Genomic DNA, 16487 nt, shown 5'->3' on the forward strand with positions numbered 1-16487 from the left:
AGTACACTCTGGGAAAATTATTAGTACTCCCACATTTATGCAAAATAGTTTGAATCATTCAGACAGCCATTATTTTACAGAACAAATTCAGGCTTTTTTTTTCAAAAATGTTATCTTGTCCAGAAATCTGCCTTTTTCAAAAAATCAAATTAAAAATAAAGAGAACATGGGACACAATAATTGAACTACAAAGCCCATGAATCCTCTTTCACCCTCGCAATCAGGCTACAAATGTGTTTTGATAAAAGATCAATGAGAAAAGAAATAGATTATTTACAAATTCCTCCTCTGATTCCCAATGTTTAGTTGAGTAGGGATGTAATGAAATTCAACCATATACAGTACATGAATACAGCCAAACAAAACAAGTGTTCCTCTGGGGTCAAGGTGCAAACACAGTACCAACAGAATGCAGCACATAAGAGAAGCTTATTGTCATAAATCTACATACGTATACATATAAAATGTATATAACCTTATAATGCATATAGAAATGAGACAACATTTCTCCAAACCAGAGTGTAAAGCACAGTGATACACACAATGCATGATAACTTATTAAGGTAAGGATAAAATCTACAGATGAATCGTACAAAAGTAGCAAACTAAAGTGCTTTTGTATTAAATATTGTTAACCAGTGACTCTGAATATGATGTGGCAGGGAGGGCAGAAGCCTAATGGCCTTTCTACTATTGCAATATAATTACAATAAAAGGAAAAAATGCAGTCACGAACAAAAAATATATGGCCCAAGTCCCTGAGTGGCAAGGCCTGTAGATTGATGATGCGTGGGATGTTGTCCTGGATCCACGTTCCTGCAGTAACAAGCACACAGCAATCTTCATCATGCACTAGTGCATGATGGACAAATGCAATCCAGTTTGTCTTCTACCAAGAGAGCAGCACTGACGGTTGGGGCCAGCCCCCAACTTGGCACATATTCCAGCAGCGCCTCCGCTCTCTCCTCCACTGCCTCTGGCATCTCCGCCCCTGGGCAGCTGCAAGAGGCAGCTATGTAGCATGACAGCCTGACCCGCACAATGGCCGAGATCACTCAGCCACCCTGCCGCTGGTCTCACCAATGAACCAGACTTGCATTATTCTACGTTACCCATGCTCAACAGGGTCTTGCGATCACAAGAAAAATGTCCAAGACCAGCATTTGCTCCGTTTGTTGGACCTCACACCACCTCTGGTGCCTTTCTCTTTGGGTGACTGGTACCAAGTGGCAACATAGTGCACAACAAGTCCAGTCCTACCACTATCGAGCAACTCGATGTTAAGTACTTGATGTTCTTGATATCTATAAGTATCTTGCAATCATAATAAAAAGATGTAAAGGACAAATAATTACATCTTTGCTTGAACCCAGAGACCTCCAAGGGGACCACAACATCGTGGTTTAGAAGCTTGTCTGCCTCAGTGATCTGGAGAGCAATGTTGGCTGGAGTCAGAGCTTAATGCTTTGGCTTTTGGTAGAGTCACCCATGTCAAACAGGTCAGAGTAGAGGACAGACTAAGAACCTGGTCCTCCAGGTTCAGGGGATTAGCTCAGGGCTAACAACCCTGACTGGTGAAACAAAATAGTTACAGAAACAGTAATGAAGAATTCCTGTACATCTGACTGCAATGGTCTCCACCTCCACCTGGGCCTTGTATAACTGACTTTTGTGAAGCTACTGGCCCAAAGGAGGAAGCTTTGAACACTGCCAGAGATAGAGGGCCTTCTTTGCTGCTCTGAGTGCCAGCGGTGTAATGGGCAAGAAGCTGGACCCAAAGAGGCCATTGCGACCGAGTGCACGGCCATCTTGTTCCCTTCTATTGCACTGATCCTCACCCAATCTTGTAGCAATGGACTCGAATAGGTATTCTCACAAGATCCTATAAATAAAACCAGATCTTGGCCTATTTTACAGCTGTTCTTTATTATGCTGAATATACAATGTCAAGCCAAAATTATGGCCTTACTATAACGATGAATTTGGTCAGTTGCAAATTTAATCCATTTTTCACTTTTTGCATGTTTTGTGAAATCCAATGTTCCACAATCTCAGCAATTTTTGACATCATGCAGAATTTGACACAGCTGTACTAAAATACATTTTTCTATCTTGAGAATTTATTTCTACAATTCTTTAGTTATCTTTTGTGTATTTCTCTCTGTCCACTCTCCATTCTAAATCAAATCAAATATCTCCTTGTTCTGCTCTTTCCTTTGAAATGAAAAGAAGACACTGGTTCTGATTTTAACCAGCCCAAATGCCATTCAGCTAGAGCATCATCCTCCAAAGGGGGATAATGGTCCAAAGACTCAATGATGCTGATAGACCAGCCTCAATATTTTTTAATGACATCTTCATTCTTCCTCTTCCTTGGACAGTCCCTCAGGATCAAGAATAATTTGCTTCCACTTCAATTCTTTGGCTTCTGAGGGCAGATGAGATTCTTCTGGGATCCATAGATTAGGAAAGAGATGTGTGATGCATTGATGGCTGTTTGAGCTCCTGATGACTATATCTGGATTTCTCAATGCATTCTCAGATGCTTCTTGTCTAGTTTAGTGGTCATAGACCAAATACTCATTTATTGAGATACAGTGCAGAACAGGCCATTCTGGCCGCCCAACCCGCACCGGCCATCAACCTCTGATTTTAACCCTAGCCTAATCACAGGGTAATTTACATCTTTGGACTGTGGGAGGAAACCGGCGCATCTGGAGCAAACCCACACGGCCATGGGGAAAATGTCCAAACTCCTAACGGACAGTGATGGGAATTGAACCCGGATCGGTGACACTGTAAACCCTTGTGCTAACCATCATGCTGCTGTGTCGCCCCGTCTGATCAAAAAAAGAGTGCTGCACAGGAGCTCAAAAGGAAGCAACCTTTGGTTCTTTGCACAGTCCAATACAGCCAAATACAGTATAACTAGGAGATAATGTAAATTCCAGAGTATCAGAACTGATTCTGGAATGGCTGAATTCTGCACAGGTTAGGTGGTTTACTTCATAACAGAGCCAGGTCCAAGATAGCCATGGGGAAGACTTCTGCTGATACAACTGGGAAGGTTTTAACTGCTAATGTACCTGCTTCAGGGGTGTGATCATTCCCATCTGAGTGTAACTATGGCTTCAAAGCCGATGATATTGCCCTAAGCATAAACACCAGTATTGGTTTGTTCTATTTTCCAGTGGATTTGACAGATTGTCTGGACATATCATTGGTGGCATCTCTCCAATGCTTTGAACTGTCTGTTGTAGGTAGTTCATGTCACTGAAGCACGCAGGAGAGCTGAGATCACAGTCTTGTGCCAGGTCTGAGCTTTTGGTACTTTCCTCACAGGGCCAAAGGCTTTGCTGGCTCATTGAAGGCAATGGTACGGATTCCAATGACGATGGGAAAATACCTTCAGCTGGAGGAGTACAACGTGCATGTTAATATCACTGCATGATGACTGAAGGGTCTGACAGGGCAGGAGACTAAAGTTTATTCAAAAGGTTAAACTCCACAAAGTGGCATAACACAGGAAGAAAGGATAAAGGGAAATAATTTTAAGAACATGATTGCCAATTTTAAAAACTGGGATTGCACCAGGCCAGGAATGGAAGAATGCAGAAATCTAAATTGTGAAGCTGAAATTACAGAGTTAGTGAAGCATGCTGACTGTAAATTAAATTTACTATTTTAGAGTTAAGGTTATCCTTGGGCATAAGGGCCAGTGTAGCCAGCATGAGCAATGAAATGGAAGAATGGACGTAGTCCAGTCTGGGAATAGATAGCAAGTATTTTGGATTAGCTCATACTTGTGGAGGGGTGAGGGTTTCAGCAGTAATCTATTTTTTTAGAAATCAACCAACTGTAATTATAACAAGTTGACAGACTGAATACATTTAACCAATAGTGCTCACATCCAGCGATGTCAAGTACTGTAGACTGCAATTAATGTTCTAAAAATGGTCCAAAAGCTGTTGTAGAACTAGATGAGATGTGGTTCTGCAAGCTGCAGCAAGCTCAGGCTCATTCACATTGGACTCGCATGTAAACTGCCTGGAGTTAAATTGGTGGATTATTTATTCAGTGCATTCCACTTTCCGACAACATTGAAATGAAACATAGGCAGATAGTCTGTGTGTTCTGAACATTTATATTTACCCTATTCAGTTTATTTCTTTTATCCACTATTAAGTAGATTAATTCCTGACCTTGGCATCTCCCTGTGAGTTTAATGGATTGAGAAATGAAAGGAACAACCTTAAACGTTCGTTACACTTTTATATATGCCTTTTATTTTTTTTTTTAACTTATCAGTTTTCAGGCACCAGTAGTATCAGTATTGAATCTGAGCACTACTGTAGAATCCTCCAGAAACCTCCGTGAAGAAATGAACCCACCAGTTCTGACACCGAAGGAAATGAAATTCTGATTTTTTCAGAATTGTCACGTGCTGACAATTTTTACTACTGAGATCAATGTAATTTTCTACTGCTACATCATTCCTTTTGCACAAATCTCACGTGCTGATTACCTCATTCCTCCAGGCTCTGTACATTCAATTGATAGTGACATTCAATTGACAGTGTCTTTTTGCTATCTGTATCTTGTATGTTTTTGAAAAGTAATGGCAACAGCTCAGTGAACTGCTTTCATAACCAAAGTTGACAAAAGATACTGACTTTTGTACAGAAGATGCAATGTGATAAGATGATTAATGTAAGATTTTATCTTTCTAATTATTTTGAACCAACTCACATGAAACTTCTCTCATCACAAATTGAAAAACATGTTTCTTTACATTCAAATGATGAGGGCATTGCTGGCAAGTCCAGCACTTACTGGCAGCAGAAGATTTGTACTTGTGCACGGGGCTTCTGCCGGATAAAGGAGAGCAAATTCCATATTAAATTGGGTAGGACCATGGCCATTGTTGGGTGGGGGGAGGGGTAGTTAGTGGGAGCCCAGAAGCACACCAACTAGCACTGATTAAATACAGGTGTACACCAGATAATGGGGTTTAAATTTAAAACATTATTTATTTATCTAGACATAGAGCATGGTAACAGGCCTTTTAGGCCCAATGAGCCTGCACCGCCCAGCAACCCCTGACAACCCTGATTGAACCCTAATCTAATCGGGGGGCAATTTACAAGGACCAATTAATCTACTGTACTTGATATGTCTTTGGAAACTGAAGAAACTTCTCACATTCCATGGGAGGACACTGAAGAGACTCCTTACAGAGTACTGCTGGAATTAAACACTGAACTCCAACGTCCTGAGCTGTAGTAGCGTCACACTAACCGAAACGTTACCATGGTGCCCGGAGAAATGCAATGCAGTCACGGGGAGAAACTACAGACTCCTCACAGACAGCAGTAGGGTTGAACCTGGGAACTTCTCTGCAACAGGACTACTCTAACGTATCGCTGATTCAGTTCAAGCCTTGATTGAAATTTCACTGTCATTTTAATCAACATGAAAAGGTGGGGGGGGGGGGGGAATTGATTTCTGTGGCACATAATGCAAGTGGGCAGAACATTATTGTGTTATTACAAACCACTTTGCTTACAAAAAGGTTTTACTGCCCCTGTTCACAATCTAGTGCATGAAGCAGAAACACAATTCCTAACACCTGAAGACAGGTTTGCCTTCAGATTCTCACAAGAGTGATGCAAGGTATTTTCAAACAAGGCAGAGTTTAATGCAAGCAATGATCATGGGTAAAAAGTCATTATATAAATTATCGTACGTTGTAACCATAAAGGGAACTTAACATGCCCTTTACATTTTCACTTTAACATTTTTACTTTGTTAAAGGCAACAAAAAATATTTGTTTGAAATTATGTGCCTACCTTTCACAAGAAAGTGGCTTCAGCTCTGGACGGATTGCAACCATGGAGGAGCACAGCTGCCTTGTGGGTGGAGAAATGGAGAAGTTGGAATCCAGTGAGCCAGTTTTCCTGTGCAGTGGCTCCATTCCCATAGCCCCTTGCATTTCGCTTTCTAAAGGACAAGATCCAGCCCTGCCATGGCTAGAGACTGAACTAACATCAGGGCCCACGGCTCCCTGCATGGCGTTCTCTGCTGCTGCTTGTGGCGGGTCGTGAGTTGGAGACATTGACGGAGGTGAGCGAGGCTTCTTCTTTCCTGAGGCTCCTGACAGAAGCTTTAAGAGTCCACTTTTCTTCTCTTTCTAAAATGAACAGATTTTGTTTTTAGAAACAAACGAATAGAGAGTACAATACTTAAAATTTTCAGTCTACTTGATCACATGCTTTTGATTCTAGGCCATTTACAATCCCACAATAGCCTTTATATATCCAGTTCTTCAGTAACAGTGATCTTGCATCAAAGTGCAATTGAAGCAAATTATCCACTGGCTTAGTGGATTTATTCCCTTCTTTATCAAACTAGTTCAAACTTGTACATTACCAGCCCCATCAGGAATATACAACATCATTAAACCTTGTGCTGGTCAGTTACACAGAAATCACTTCCTATGGTTGAAGTGTAAAATGTGTATGAAGATATGACACAACCTGGATTTTACAGGATTAAATCTATAGCTATTGTTGATACAGCTAATCCATATATCTGAAATATAATGTGCAGAATAGGTAAATGGTTAAAAAGACACACCACCATGTCCTGTGTTATAGTAACAAGTGTGAGGCCTTTACCAAGAGATGTTTCTTAGATCTCTTATCAGGTGCAGCAAAACTGACACTTTCTTCAAATTCTATGCAATACAAAGTCCAACTAGGAACTTAAAAATTAAACCTAAAATGCTTGCAGAGAGTTGAACTACAACTTATGCCATAAAAGGAATTGATATGGCCCACTGAATTTACACTGTCTGACAAAGACCTGTCCTACTTCATGGTACAAAGTAGTTTCGTACTTCATGGTACAAAGCTTTATAAATAAATGTGATCAAAGGCTTCTGCCTCAAACAGCTAATTCCAAAACTCATCACTCTGGGAGAAAAATTATTCACCCACACTCCCTTCTATGTATTGCTATGTAAATCTATTTCCCCTTGCTACTAACCTCTCTTAAGCCCTCACTGTTTACTGCTCTCTATTTAAATCTCTTTTCAATATATTCAATCAAAAATGCACCTATTTTTCTTAATCATATTTAATGCTCCTCTGTACTACCAAAATCCTCATCAATTTCCTCCGTATTCTTTCCAGTGCTATTGCATTCTTTGTTATGAGGTGTACAGGTTTCTCCCGCTGTCTGAAGATGGAGTGTTTCTATGGAACTGTTTGTAAGCTGAAACGTCGTAAAGCAAAGAAGCAATTACCATTAACTTATATGGGAAAACCCCAAAAAATTACCTACCAATTAACACATAAAACCTAAAATAACACTAATACACAGTAAAAGCAGGAATGATATGATAAATATACAGCCTATATAAAGTAGAAATATTTTATGTATGGTGTAGTTTCACTTATCAAAATTGGGAAGACAGTGAGTCAAAATCAATCTGGAGGAAAAAAAAAATCAGCATATACATGCCTAAGCACGTACACGCATATGTACGTGTACACATGCGCACACAACTGCCCTCACAAGGCTTCACGGTCGTGGTAGTCTTTCTCCCGGTAAACAAACGTATAAAGCGGGCGTCTTTTTTTCGTAAAAGCAAAAATCCTCTTTGGTTAGGGAAAACAGGTACTAACGTAGGTCTTTCGTAACAGCGAGCTGTTGTAAAGCAAACATTCGAAAAACGGGGGCCACCTGTTTTGTAGCTGTGCTGTAACTAGTGTTCCAATTTCCACAAATTCCTCAGTGGCACTATCCACACTACCTTATATGATTTGCTCCAAAATTAGATGCTCTTAAATAGTGTAGATGATTTTAATATCAATTTTATTGTTATTCCAATGCTCTTCATGTTCTTTTGTTTAGAAAATTTAGAAAGCAAATTTCCTGAACCTTACATTGCCAACACTTACAAACACAAAATGCAGAAGGAACTCGGCAGGTCAGGCAGCAATTTCAAGCTTTTCTTCTTTTTTTCACTCTCTCTCTTCCTCACTCATACATCTTCTTTCTATCAAGCTAGCTTAAAACCTTCTCAATTGTATCAGCAAAAGTCTTCCCCATAGCTATTACTGGACCTGGATCTGTTATGAAGTAAACCACCTAACCTGGGCAGATCTCAGCCACTCCAGAATCAATTCTGATATTCAGGAATTTACATTATCTATTATTGTAGCTGACAGTGCAAAAAAAAAACAGAACTCAAACTGTGCAGCACCTTTTTTGGTCATACAATCCTTTAAAAAGGGGTAGCATAGTGGCTAGCACAACGCTTTACAGTAGCAGCGATCTGGGTTCAATTCCCGTTGCTGCCTGTAAGGCCTTTGAACGTTCTCACCGTGACCACACAGGTTTTCTCCAGGTGTTCCTGTTTAATCCTAGTCCAAAGACATGCCGGTTGGTAGGAGAACTGGTCATTGTAAAATGTCCCATGATTAGGCTAGGATTAAATTGGGGGGTTACTGGGCAGCATGATTTGAAGAGCTGGAAGGGCCTTCTGTGTTGTATGTCAATAAGTAAACAAACAAATAAATCAATAGATAAATAAATATTCTGGAGTGGATCTTGTAAGCTGGGTAAAACAGGTGATTGTAAAATTGGAACAGTGATTTCGAGTCATGACCCACATTTGACCTTTTCCTGGTATTAGGTGTGTACCTATGATGTCATTTGAGATGCAAAAGACTTCTTCTCCCATACAGAAGTAGACTGAAGTGCAAAGTGTCACATGATTATCAGAGAATGGTCTCAGTGTTACTGCATGGGCAGGGACTCCCTGTTGGGGATATCCCTGGAGGTGGAATCTGTGTGTATGTTAACAAAGGTCAGGGCACTAACTCATCATCTGTAGTTAGCAGTCACTATTCTGCAGAAATTGAACATCTTACAGTTAAACGCCAGCCATGTTACTTGTTTAAGGAGTTTACTGTTGGGCTCATCACCACTGTCTACTCCTCCCGGAATGCGAACACCAAGGGACAGCTTTACAGTGTCATCATCTCTCAACCAACAAGCATCCTGTTAACCTGCAGGGTAGTTCACCCAAATTCTACCAACACATCGCCATGGCCACAAGGGCAACAGAGACTGAACCATGTTTACACAAACTTGCAAAGCCATCCCATGCCCTCATCTCTGACCTCATGTTCATAATGAGAATCCCAGCATACTGACCACTACTGAAAATGGAGAAACCAGTCAAGAATCCATCACGGTATGGCCTAATGAGGCAATCTCAACGCTTCAGTACTACTCTGAACAGACTCTGTTCAAGAAGGCCGCCACGAAGAGAGAAGACACAGCCCTTCAAAGGTAGATTTAATGTCAGAAATGTATACAATATACATCCTGAAATGCTTTTTCTTCACAATATGCCTCGTCTGTCACCAGCTACAACAGTAAGTATGTTGACAATGTTAGTAGCTCAAGAATGGTCATTTCATGTACCAGTCAGAAGTCCTGTCTGATTAAAAACACCAGGATGCTGACTTCAAGCCTGGAGACCAAACAGCAACCAGAAGCAGCCTCACCTTCAGCAACACGAGGGCAAAGACCATCTACACACAACATTCAGGAACACCTGTCTGATAACAGTCACTGGCATATGTTGCTGGGCATCAAGGGAGTGTCGGAAGAAGTGTTGACTGTACCAGTGATGCCTCCTTCCCCAAAGCTCGGAACAACTTTTATGCATGTTTTGAGGTGTGGAACACAATGCCAACTACAAAAGCTATTACCTTCCTTCCCAGTATGCATCCACTGTCCGTAACAGTAGCAGACGTGAGAAGGACTCTGCAGAGAGTCAATCCCCTTAAAGCTGCCGGACCAGACAACATCCAGGCCAAGTACTCGGGAAGTATATACACCAGCTCGCTGACGTTTTCAACACTTTACACATCCAGGTTCCCACATGCTGCAATCATCCATTGTCATCAGCGTACCAAAGAACTCTACACCTTCAGAAGCAAACAGCTACTGTCCGGTGTACTGATGCCAATCATCAAGAAGGGCTTTGAATAGCTGGTAATGTCACATAACAAAAATTCCATTCCTGCCACATTGGATGCTCATCAATTTGCTTACACACAAAACTACTCTACGACAGATGTCATAGCATCTGTCATGCACCTAGCTCCAGAAAACAAGGACACTCATGTCAGATTGCTATTTCTGGATTTCAGTTCCACAATCAACACTACTGTCTCACAGAACCAACTCCTATTTCCTTGATCTAAACACACCATTGTGCAACTAGGTGTTGGATATCCTAACCAACAGACCTCCAACAGCCAGGATGCACAAACACCTCTCCCTCCCCACCATCCTCAACACGGGTGCCCCTCAGGGCTGTGTGCTGAGCACTATGCTGTACACTCTGCTCACACGAGACTGCACAACCAGACTCCCGGGTAACTGCATTGTCAAGTTCGCCGTTGACACGACTGTGGTGAGGATCATCACCAATAATAATGAGACAGTCTACAGAGAGGAGGTGGAAGAGCTCGAGGCTTGGTGCCAGGCAAATAATCTCTTCCTCAATATCACCAAGACAAAGGAGATGGTTAGGAACTTCAGGAGAACTTGTGCCACTCACAACCAGTGGTACAACAGTAGAAACTGTGAGCAGTATCACACTCCTGCAAATGCACATCTCCCACAATCTCTCATGGTTCCAGAACACATTCTAAACAATCAAGAAAGCCCACAAATAGACTAGACTATGCACTTCAATATTCATGACCTCCTACAGATGTGCAGTAGACAGCACCCTAACAAGATGCATTGTGCGGAAACTGCACTGCAGCAGTCAGGAAGGCTCCACAACAGGTAGACAAAACTGCCCAACATATCAATGGAACCAGCCTACCCACCACCGAGGACATAGATATAGAAAGGTACCGGAAAAAGACCAGCAATATCATGAAGGGTCCCACCAAGCAGCTCATGGTCTCGTTTGTTCCATGCCCATCAGAGAGGAGGCTACGAAGCATCCACATCAGGACCACCAGACTCAAAAACAGCTGATCAACACCTCCACCCACTAACCCACCCCATCACCACGACTTCATCATTTCCTGTCAGTCACCTAATGTGCAGACACTCTTGTATCTGATGTCACTTCACACACATTCTTTATGTATGAATACAAGCTATATTATGTATTTACACTTAAGCAATTTTTTTTTATTCTTGTGTTCTTTAGCTTTCTTTTTTTTGTGCTGCATCAGATCCAGGATAACGAATATTTCCTTCTCTTTTACACTTGTGTAATAGAAATGACATTAAACAATTTTGAATCTTGAATTCTTGATTGTCTATGACAGTAAAATAATCCAGTTCCTATTTGTTATAACTCTTGCCATTGATCGAAGTAAGGTACCCTGCCCTACCGTTAAATGACATTCAGGAGCCAGTGAACACTGCTTTATCCAATCACTAAAGATAATGTGTAAAGCAAAAGCTTGCGACACAACTAAAGACCCAGCCCATATTACTTTCAGATAAATTTCTGCAGAATAACTGCACTCTTCATACTTTGAAAGTTAATGGCATCTATAGTTAAAATGCCTTCTCTTGAAATCTACACAGTGACAAACATACCCTTGTCATTTGCCTAATTCATATTGGTGTGAGAAGAACGCTAGAGGTGTCCTGGTGGAGCTATGATGAGTATTGATCTTGGCCTAGTTGCCCCAAGTTTCTGATAAAAGATCTTTGACCTGAAACACAAGTTCTTATTTCTCTTCCCATAAATGCAAATTGACCTTATGAGTATTTTCCACAATTTTCTTTTGGGTCCAGTTTTAAATGCAATAAAGATAGTGGTAGCAGCAGGTAAAGTCTGAATCACACCTACACTGTTATTGGGAGAGCAACAAAGTCTGATATAATCACTGCAGATTTGGACTAATTCCAAAGTACAACCATTCAAGAAATAGTAGTTGACACTTAAATACTGTATGTACCCTTTACATTATTTCTTGACCATGTCTGGTATAGATTACTATCAGTACAATTCAAACAAAGCATATTATATTTGGAGAATTACTGAAAATACAGCCAGATGAGGACATATGATATTCACCCAACCATAACAACAGTCTAAAAGATCAAGACTCATTTTTACAACTTGTTAATATGCAGTAATGAATAGATGGTAGAAAATTGCTGATAAGTCATTTTAGTGACCTTGGGTTCAGTTCTAATCTCCTCCGAGATTCAAGCATCACTGCTCCATAATAATTGGATATTTTCCATTTGTGCTGGTCATTCATGAGGGGGACATAATATTAAAAGTCACTCTGTCAAAGTCACTCCATTTCATAGCTTGAGAGTGGGGAAGTGCAAGGCAGACTGACTTTTCCTCTTCGTTTAAAAAAAGTCACAATGCATTGGCAATTTGGAAAGAAAAGAAATTAGAACAAAACATTTTGTAATCAGTTTTTATGTTGTTTCTCTCTTTGCCAACTTAAGTATTTAATGAAAAGGAAATTGAAGCACAGATGTTCACTCTCTATAGTTCAGTCTTGAATATTGCACTGAGAATCATTTGAAAGAAAGTGTAATGGTAGACTGCTCTCGAAAAAATCTGGAAAAACAGCCACTTAGCAACTGCACTGCAGTACTAGCACTTTACAAACATCTTCTTGAAGATTGACCAAGAAAACATATAATACCAATAGAAACTTAGGGATATCAAAAAGTGCAAAAAATAATGTTAAGATTTTTCATTGGTTCTTCGAATCATTTTTCTCAAGGTACTTAATTAGCTAATTTTGGGCAAAATCAATTGAGCAAATAAGGTACATGATATGTACTAAGGTCTAGACTGGCTCCCATATGTCCACTAATATGGATTTTAAGCCATATACTAACATCTTTGTATAAAGAGCAACACACACAAAATGCTGGAGGAACTCAGCAGGCCGGGCAGCATTGATGGAAAAAAGTACAGTTGACGTTTCAGGCCAAAACCTTTCAGCAGGACTGGAGGGAAAAAAAAGGATGAGGAGTAGATTTAAAAGGTGGGGCGAAGGGAGAGAGAAGCACCAGGTGATAGGTGAAACCTGAAGCGGGAGGGATGAGGTAAAGAGCTCGGACGTTGATTGGTTAAAGAGACAGAAGGCCATGGAAGAAAGAAAAGGGAGCGAGGAGCTCCAGAGGGAGGCGAAGGTTGGGCAAGGAGATAAGGGGATGGGAAATGGTGAAGGGGGTTGGGGGGCATTACCAGCAGTTTGAGAAATCGATGTTCATGCCATCAGGTTGGAAGCTACCCAGATGGAATATAAGGTGTTGTTCCTTCAACCTAAGTGTGGCCTCATCATGACAGTGGAGGAGGCCATGGATGGACAGGTAGGAATGGGAATGGGAAGTGGAATTAAAATGGGCGGCCACTGGGAGATCCCGCTTGTTCTGACAGACAGAGCATAGATGCTTGGTGAAGCAGTCTCCAAATCTATGCCGGGTCTCACCGATATACAGGAGGCCACACTGGGAGCGTACAGACTTTGTATAAAGATATCTTTTTAAAAAAATAAGTCTTGGTGAAATTTCCATATGGCTATAGAATTCACCAAAGTCATGATACGCAACTGGCAGTCTTACACCAGGAAAAAAATCTATTTGTTCACCACAAATTCAGGATGAGAGAATTCTGTAAGGTTCACTTGCAAGTGAAAAAATGATTAGGTAATATCAAGTGAATAAACAAAGAGGATCATTTAGAGGAAATGTTATAGAGATAAATATGCAGAGGCAAAATGTGCTTGTAATTAACAGCCATACGAAAAAGAGAAAAGTTTCCAAAATTGCTGGATTATATGTAAAGGCAATCGAGGTTCAACTGTAAGGAAGTGTTAGTAATCGGCATAATGAATTTGCACTCAAAGAATAACTCATGTTGGAAACGCTACAGCAGAACATCACTAGACAAATCTGAGAGACACCTGAAACTGGAAAATCAACCTTCAGATCAGGAGAGAGAACCCAAGGGAAAAATATCAGCCATTGCTTTTGAAAATTTACACTTTCCAGGCTGCAGAGATCAGGAGGCCAAATTTTAAAACTTTGTGCACCCCGAAGTCACTGATCTGCAATGATAAAATTTATTTTTGATTTTGAGCATTTATATTTCTTGTTTTATTTTACGGTACCAGGCTCTTCTGACTCGGCGAGCCCATGCTGCCCAATTTCACCCATGTGACAAATTAACCTATTAACCCCAAACATCTTTGGAATGTGGGATGAAACTAGAGCACCCGGAGGAAACACACACAGTGACAGGGAGAACGTAGAAATTCTTTACAGACAGTGGCAAAACTGAATCTGAGTCACTTGCACCTTAATTGTGTAGGTTTTGAAACAATCCTGGTTGTATTTCATTGGCCTCATGCTTCTGCTGAGGAAAATGGTTGGGTAATTCCCAATAGTGGCTGCTCTTTAGATTTGTAACTAGGAGTTCCAGAAGAAAATTGTTCCTTTTCCAACTTGACTGTTAAACAAAGAATGACTTCTATAGAGAAAAGTTTCTGTTCCCGTCAGAATATATTGGCCAGAGCAAAGTTGGAAGTTTGCATAATAAAACTGACAGCAGTTTCTCTGTGTGTGCACGTTCATTAGGAACCGTGCATGGTCTCTATTGATGCATGTTAACTGTCAGGAGGCTTCTGGAGATTTCAACAGGCCCATTCTTTTGCTCCTCAACCTCACAACTTCTAAAATCAACCAGTAGTTCTGGATTGACTTGACCTTTGATTTTCTCCATTTTCTTCAGGGGGGAGAGCAAGCTAGTGAATGGGCATTTTTAGTATGTCACCAAGGACTCCAGCAAATCTCTACTGATGTACTGTGGGGAGCATGCTAACTGGTTGTATCCCTGGTACAGAGGGGCTACTGCACAGGGTTGAAGAGGGTTGTAAACTCAGCCAGCTCCATCACAGGCACTAGCACCCACCAACACCACCCCCCCACCCCACCATCGAGGATACCTACAAAAGGCAATGCCTCAAAAAGGTGCATCCATTATTAGGGACTCAAGGACTCCCAGAACCCAGGACGTGCCCTCTTTTCATTGCAACCATCATGGGGGAGTTACAGCAACCTGACGACATAAACTCAACAGCTCAGGAACAAGTTCTGCCCCTCCACCATAAGATTTATGAACAGGGTCTCGGCCCGAAACATCGACAGTGCCTCTCCTTATAGATGCTGCCTGGGCTGCTGTGTTCCACCAGCATTTTGTGTGTGTTGTTCTCACTATTTTTGTTCGCTTTTTGCATTACTTATTTTTACTATATATTTATTATCATTTATAGGATATTTTACATGTTGCACCATACTAGCGCTGCATAACAACAAATTTCATGACATTTGTCAAAGATAATAAACCTGATTCTGTTTCTGATTCTAGAGGATAGCAACAGAGAATCACCACAGTGGGAGGTGTGTGTCATCCCTCATCTCGAAACTATACAATCAGTTCCACTTCAGATGCAGCCAAGTCACAAAATATCTGTATATCAAACGGTGTATATACTTACTTTCAACTCACTCTTACTTGTATCGTGGTCACAGTTTAAAGCCAAATGCGATGCTGAAACATTGGGTTGAATCATACTCACCTCCGGCCACTGTCTGCATAGAGAGCTGCCAACAGTCACTTCCTTCTTGTGCAACTTATCTGACTTGTATGCTTTTTGACAAAAGTGGCCTCCCTATTTCTGCGAGAGCAGATCTGAGAGCACTTTAAAACAAGCTGACCTACATAATGTCATCTAAATGCTGATCTTGAGTAAAAAGCATGGTTTATTTTTCTTTATTTTACCTAAAGTGGAAATTAATTGATATTGGACATACAACAGAACTGCAGAGAAACAGGCCCTTTGGCATTCAGAGTTGTGCTGAACTAAATCCCCTCTCGTTATGCGTTCATGTCCATGCACATATCTTAGAGCCTCTTAAATGCTTCTGTCATGTTTGCCTGCACCATTACCCCGGAAATTAGGCATTACCACGATTTGTGTAAAAAAAACACTTGCCCTACTCATCTTCTTTGAACCACCCCATCTCCCTTAAATGAATGCCTCTATTATTAGAAATGTCAACACTGGGAAAAAGATACCAGCTGAATACTCCATCCATGCCTCTCATAATCTTATAAACCTCTATCAGGCCTCCATTGCTTCAGAGAAAACCACTCAAATTTGTCGAACTGCATCTCATTGCATGTCCTCTAATCCAGACGTCAGCCTGGCAAACTACTTCTGCACCCTGTTACGAGGGCAGAGCAACTCTGAGGGGCCGAAGGGTGCAAAGTCGCCCCCTCCTTTTTGAGAATCGCAAGATCGCTATTATTTTGGGGTCTGAGACCCAGGAAATGAGAGAGATCCACATCATGTCAATAATGAGAGAGACACACACAGAATACACAAGGTTT

General features: G+C 41.1%; 1 protein-coding gene across 3 annotated transcripts in view; it reads right to left on the bottom strand.

Annotated features, from left to right (window-relative positions):
• LOC132391321 (E3 ubiquitin-protein ligase SH3RF3-like) overlaps positions 1 to 16487 on the bottom strand; it is a 330553-nt gene that overhangs the window by 8133 nt on the left and 305933 nt on the right. For all 3 annotated transcript variants that reach the window (XM_059964353.1, XM_059964354.1, XM_059964352.1), the window contains one exon: positions 5851 to 6191. In XM_059964353.1, coding sequence (XP_059820336.1) covers positions 5851 to 6191 — 341 coding nt within the window. The remainder of the gene's footprint in view (positions 1 to 5850; positions 6192 to 16487) is intronic.

The sequence above is a fragment of the Hypanus sabinus genome, chromosome 3, assembly GCF_030144855.1.
Source record: "Hypanus sabinus isolate sHypSab1 chromosome 3, sHypSab1.hap1, whole genome shotgun sequence".
NCBI lineage: Eukaryota > Metazoa > Chordata > Chondrichthyes > Myliobatiformes > Dasyatidae > Hypanus > Hypanus sabinus.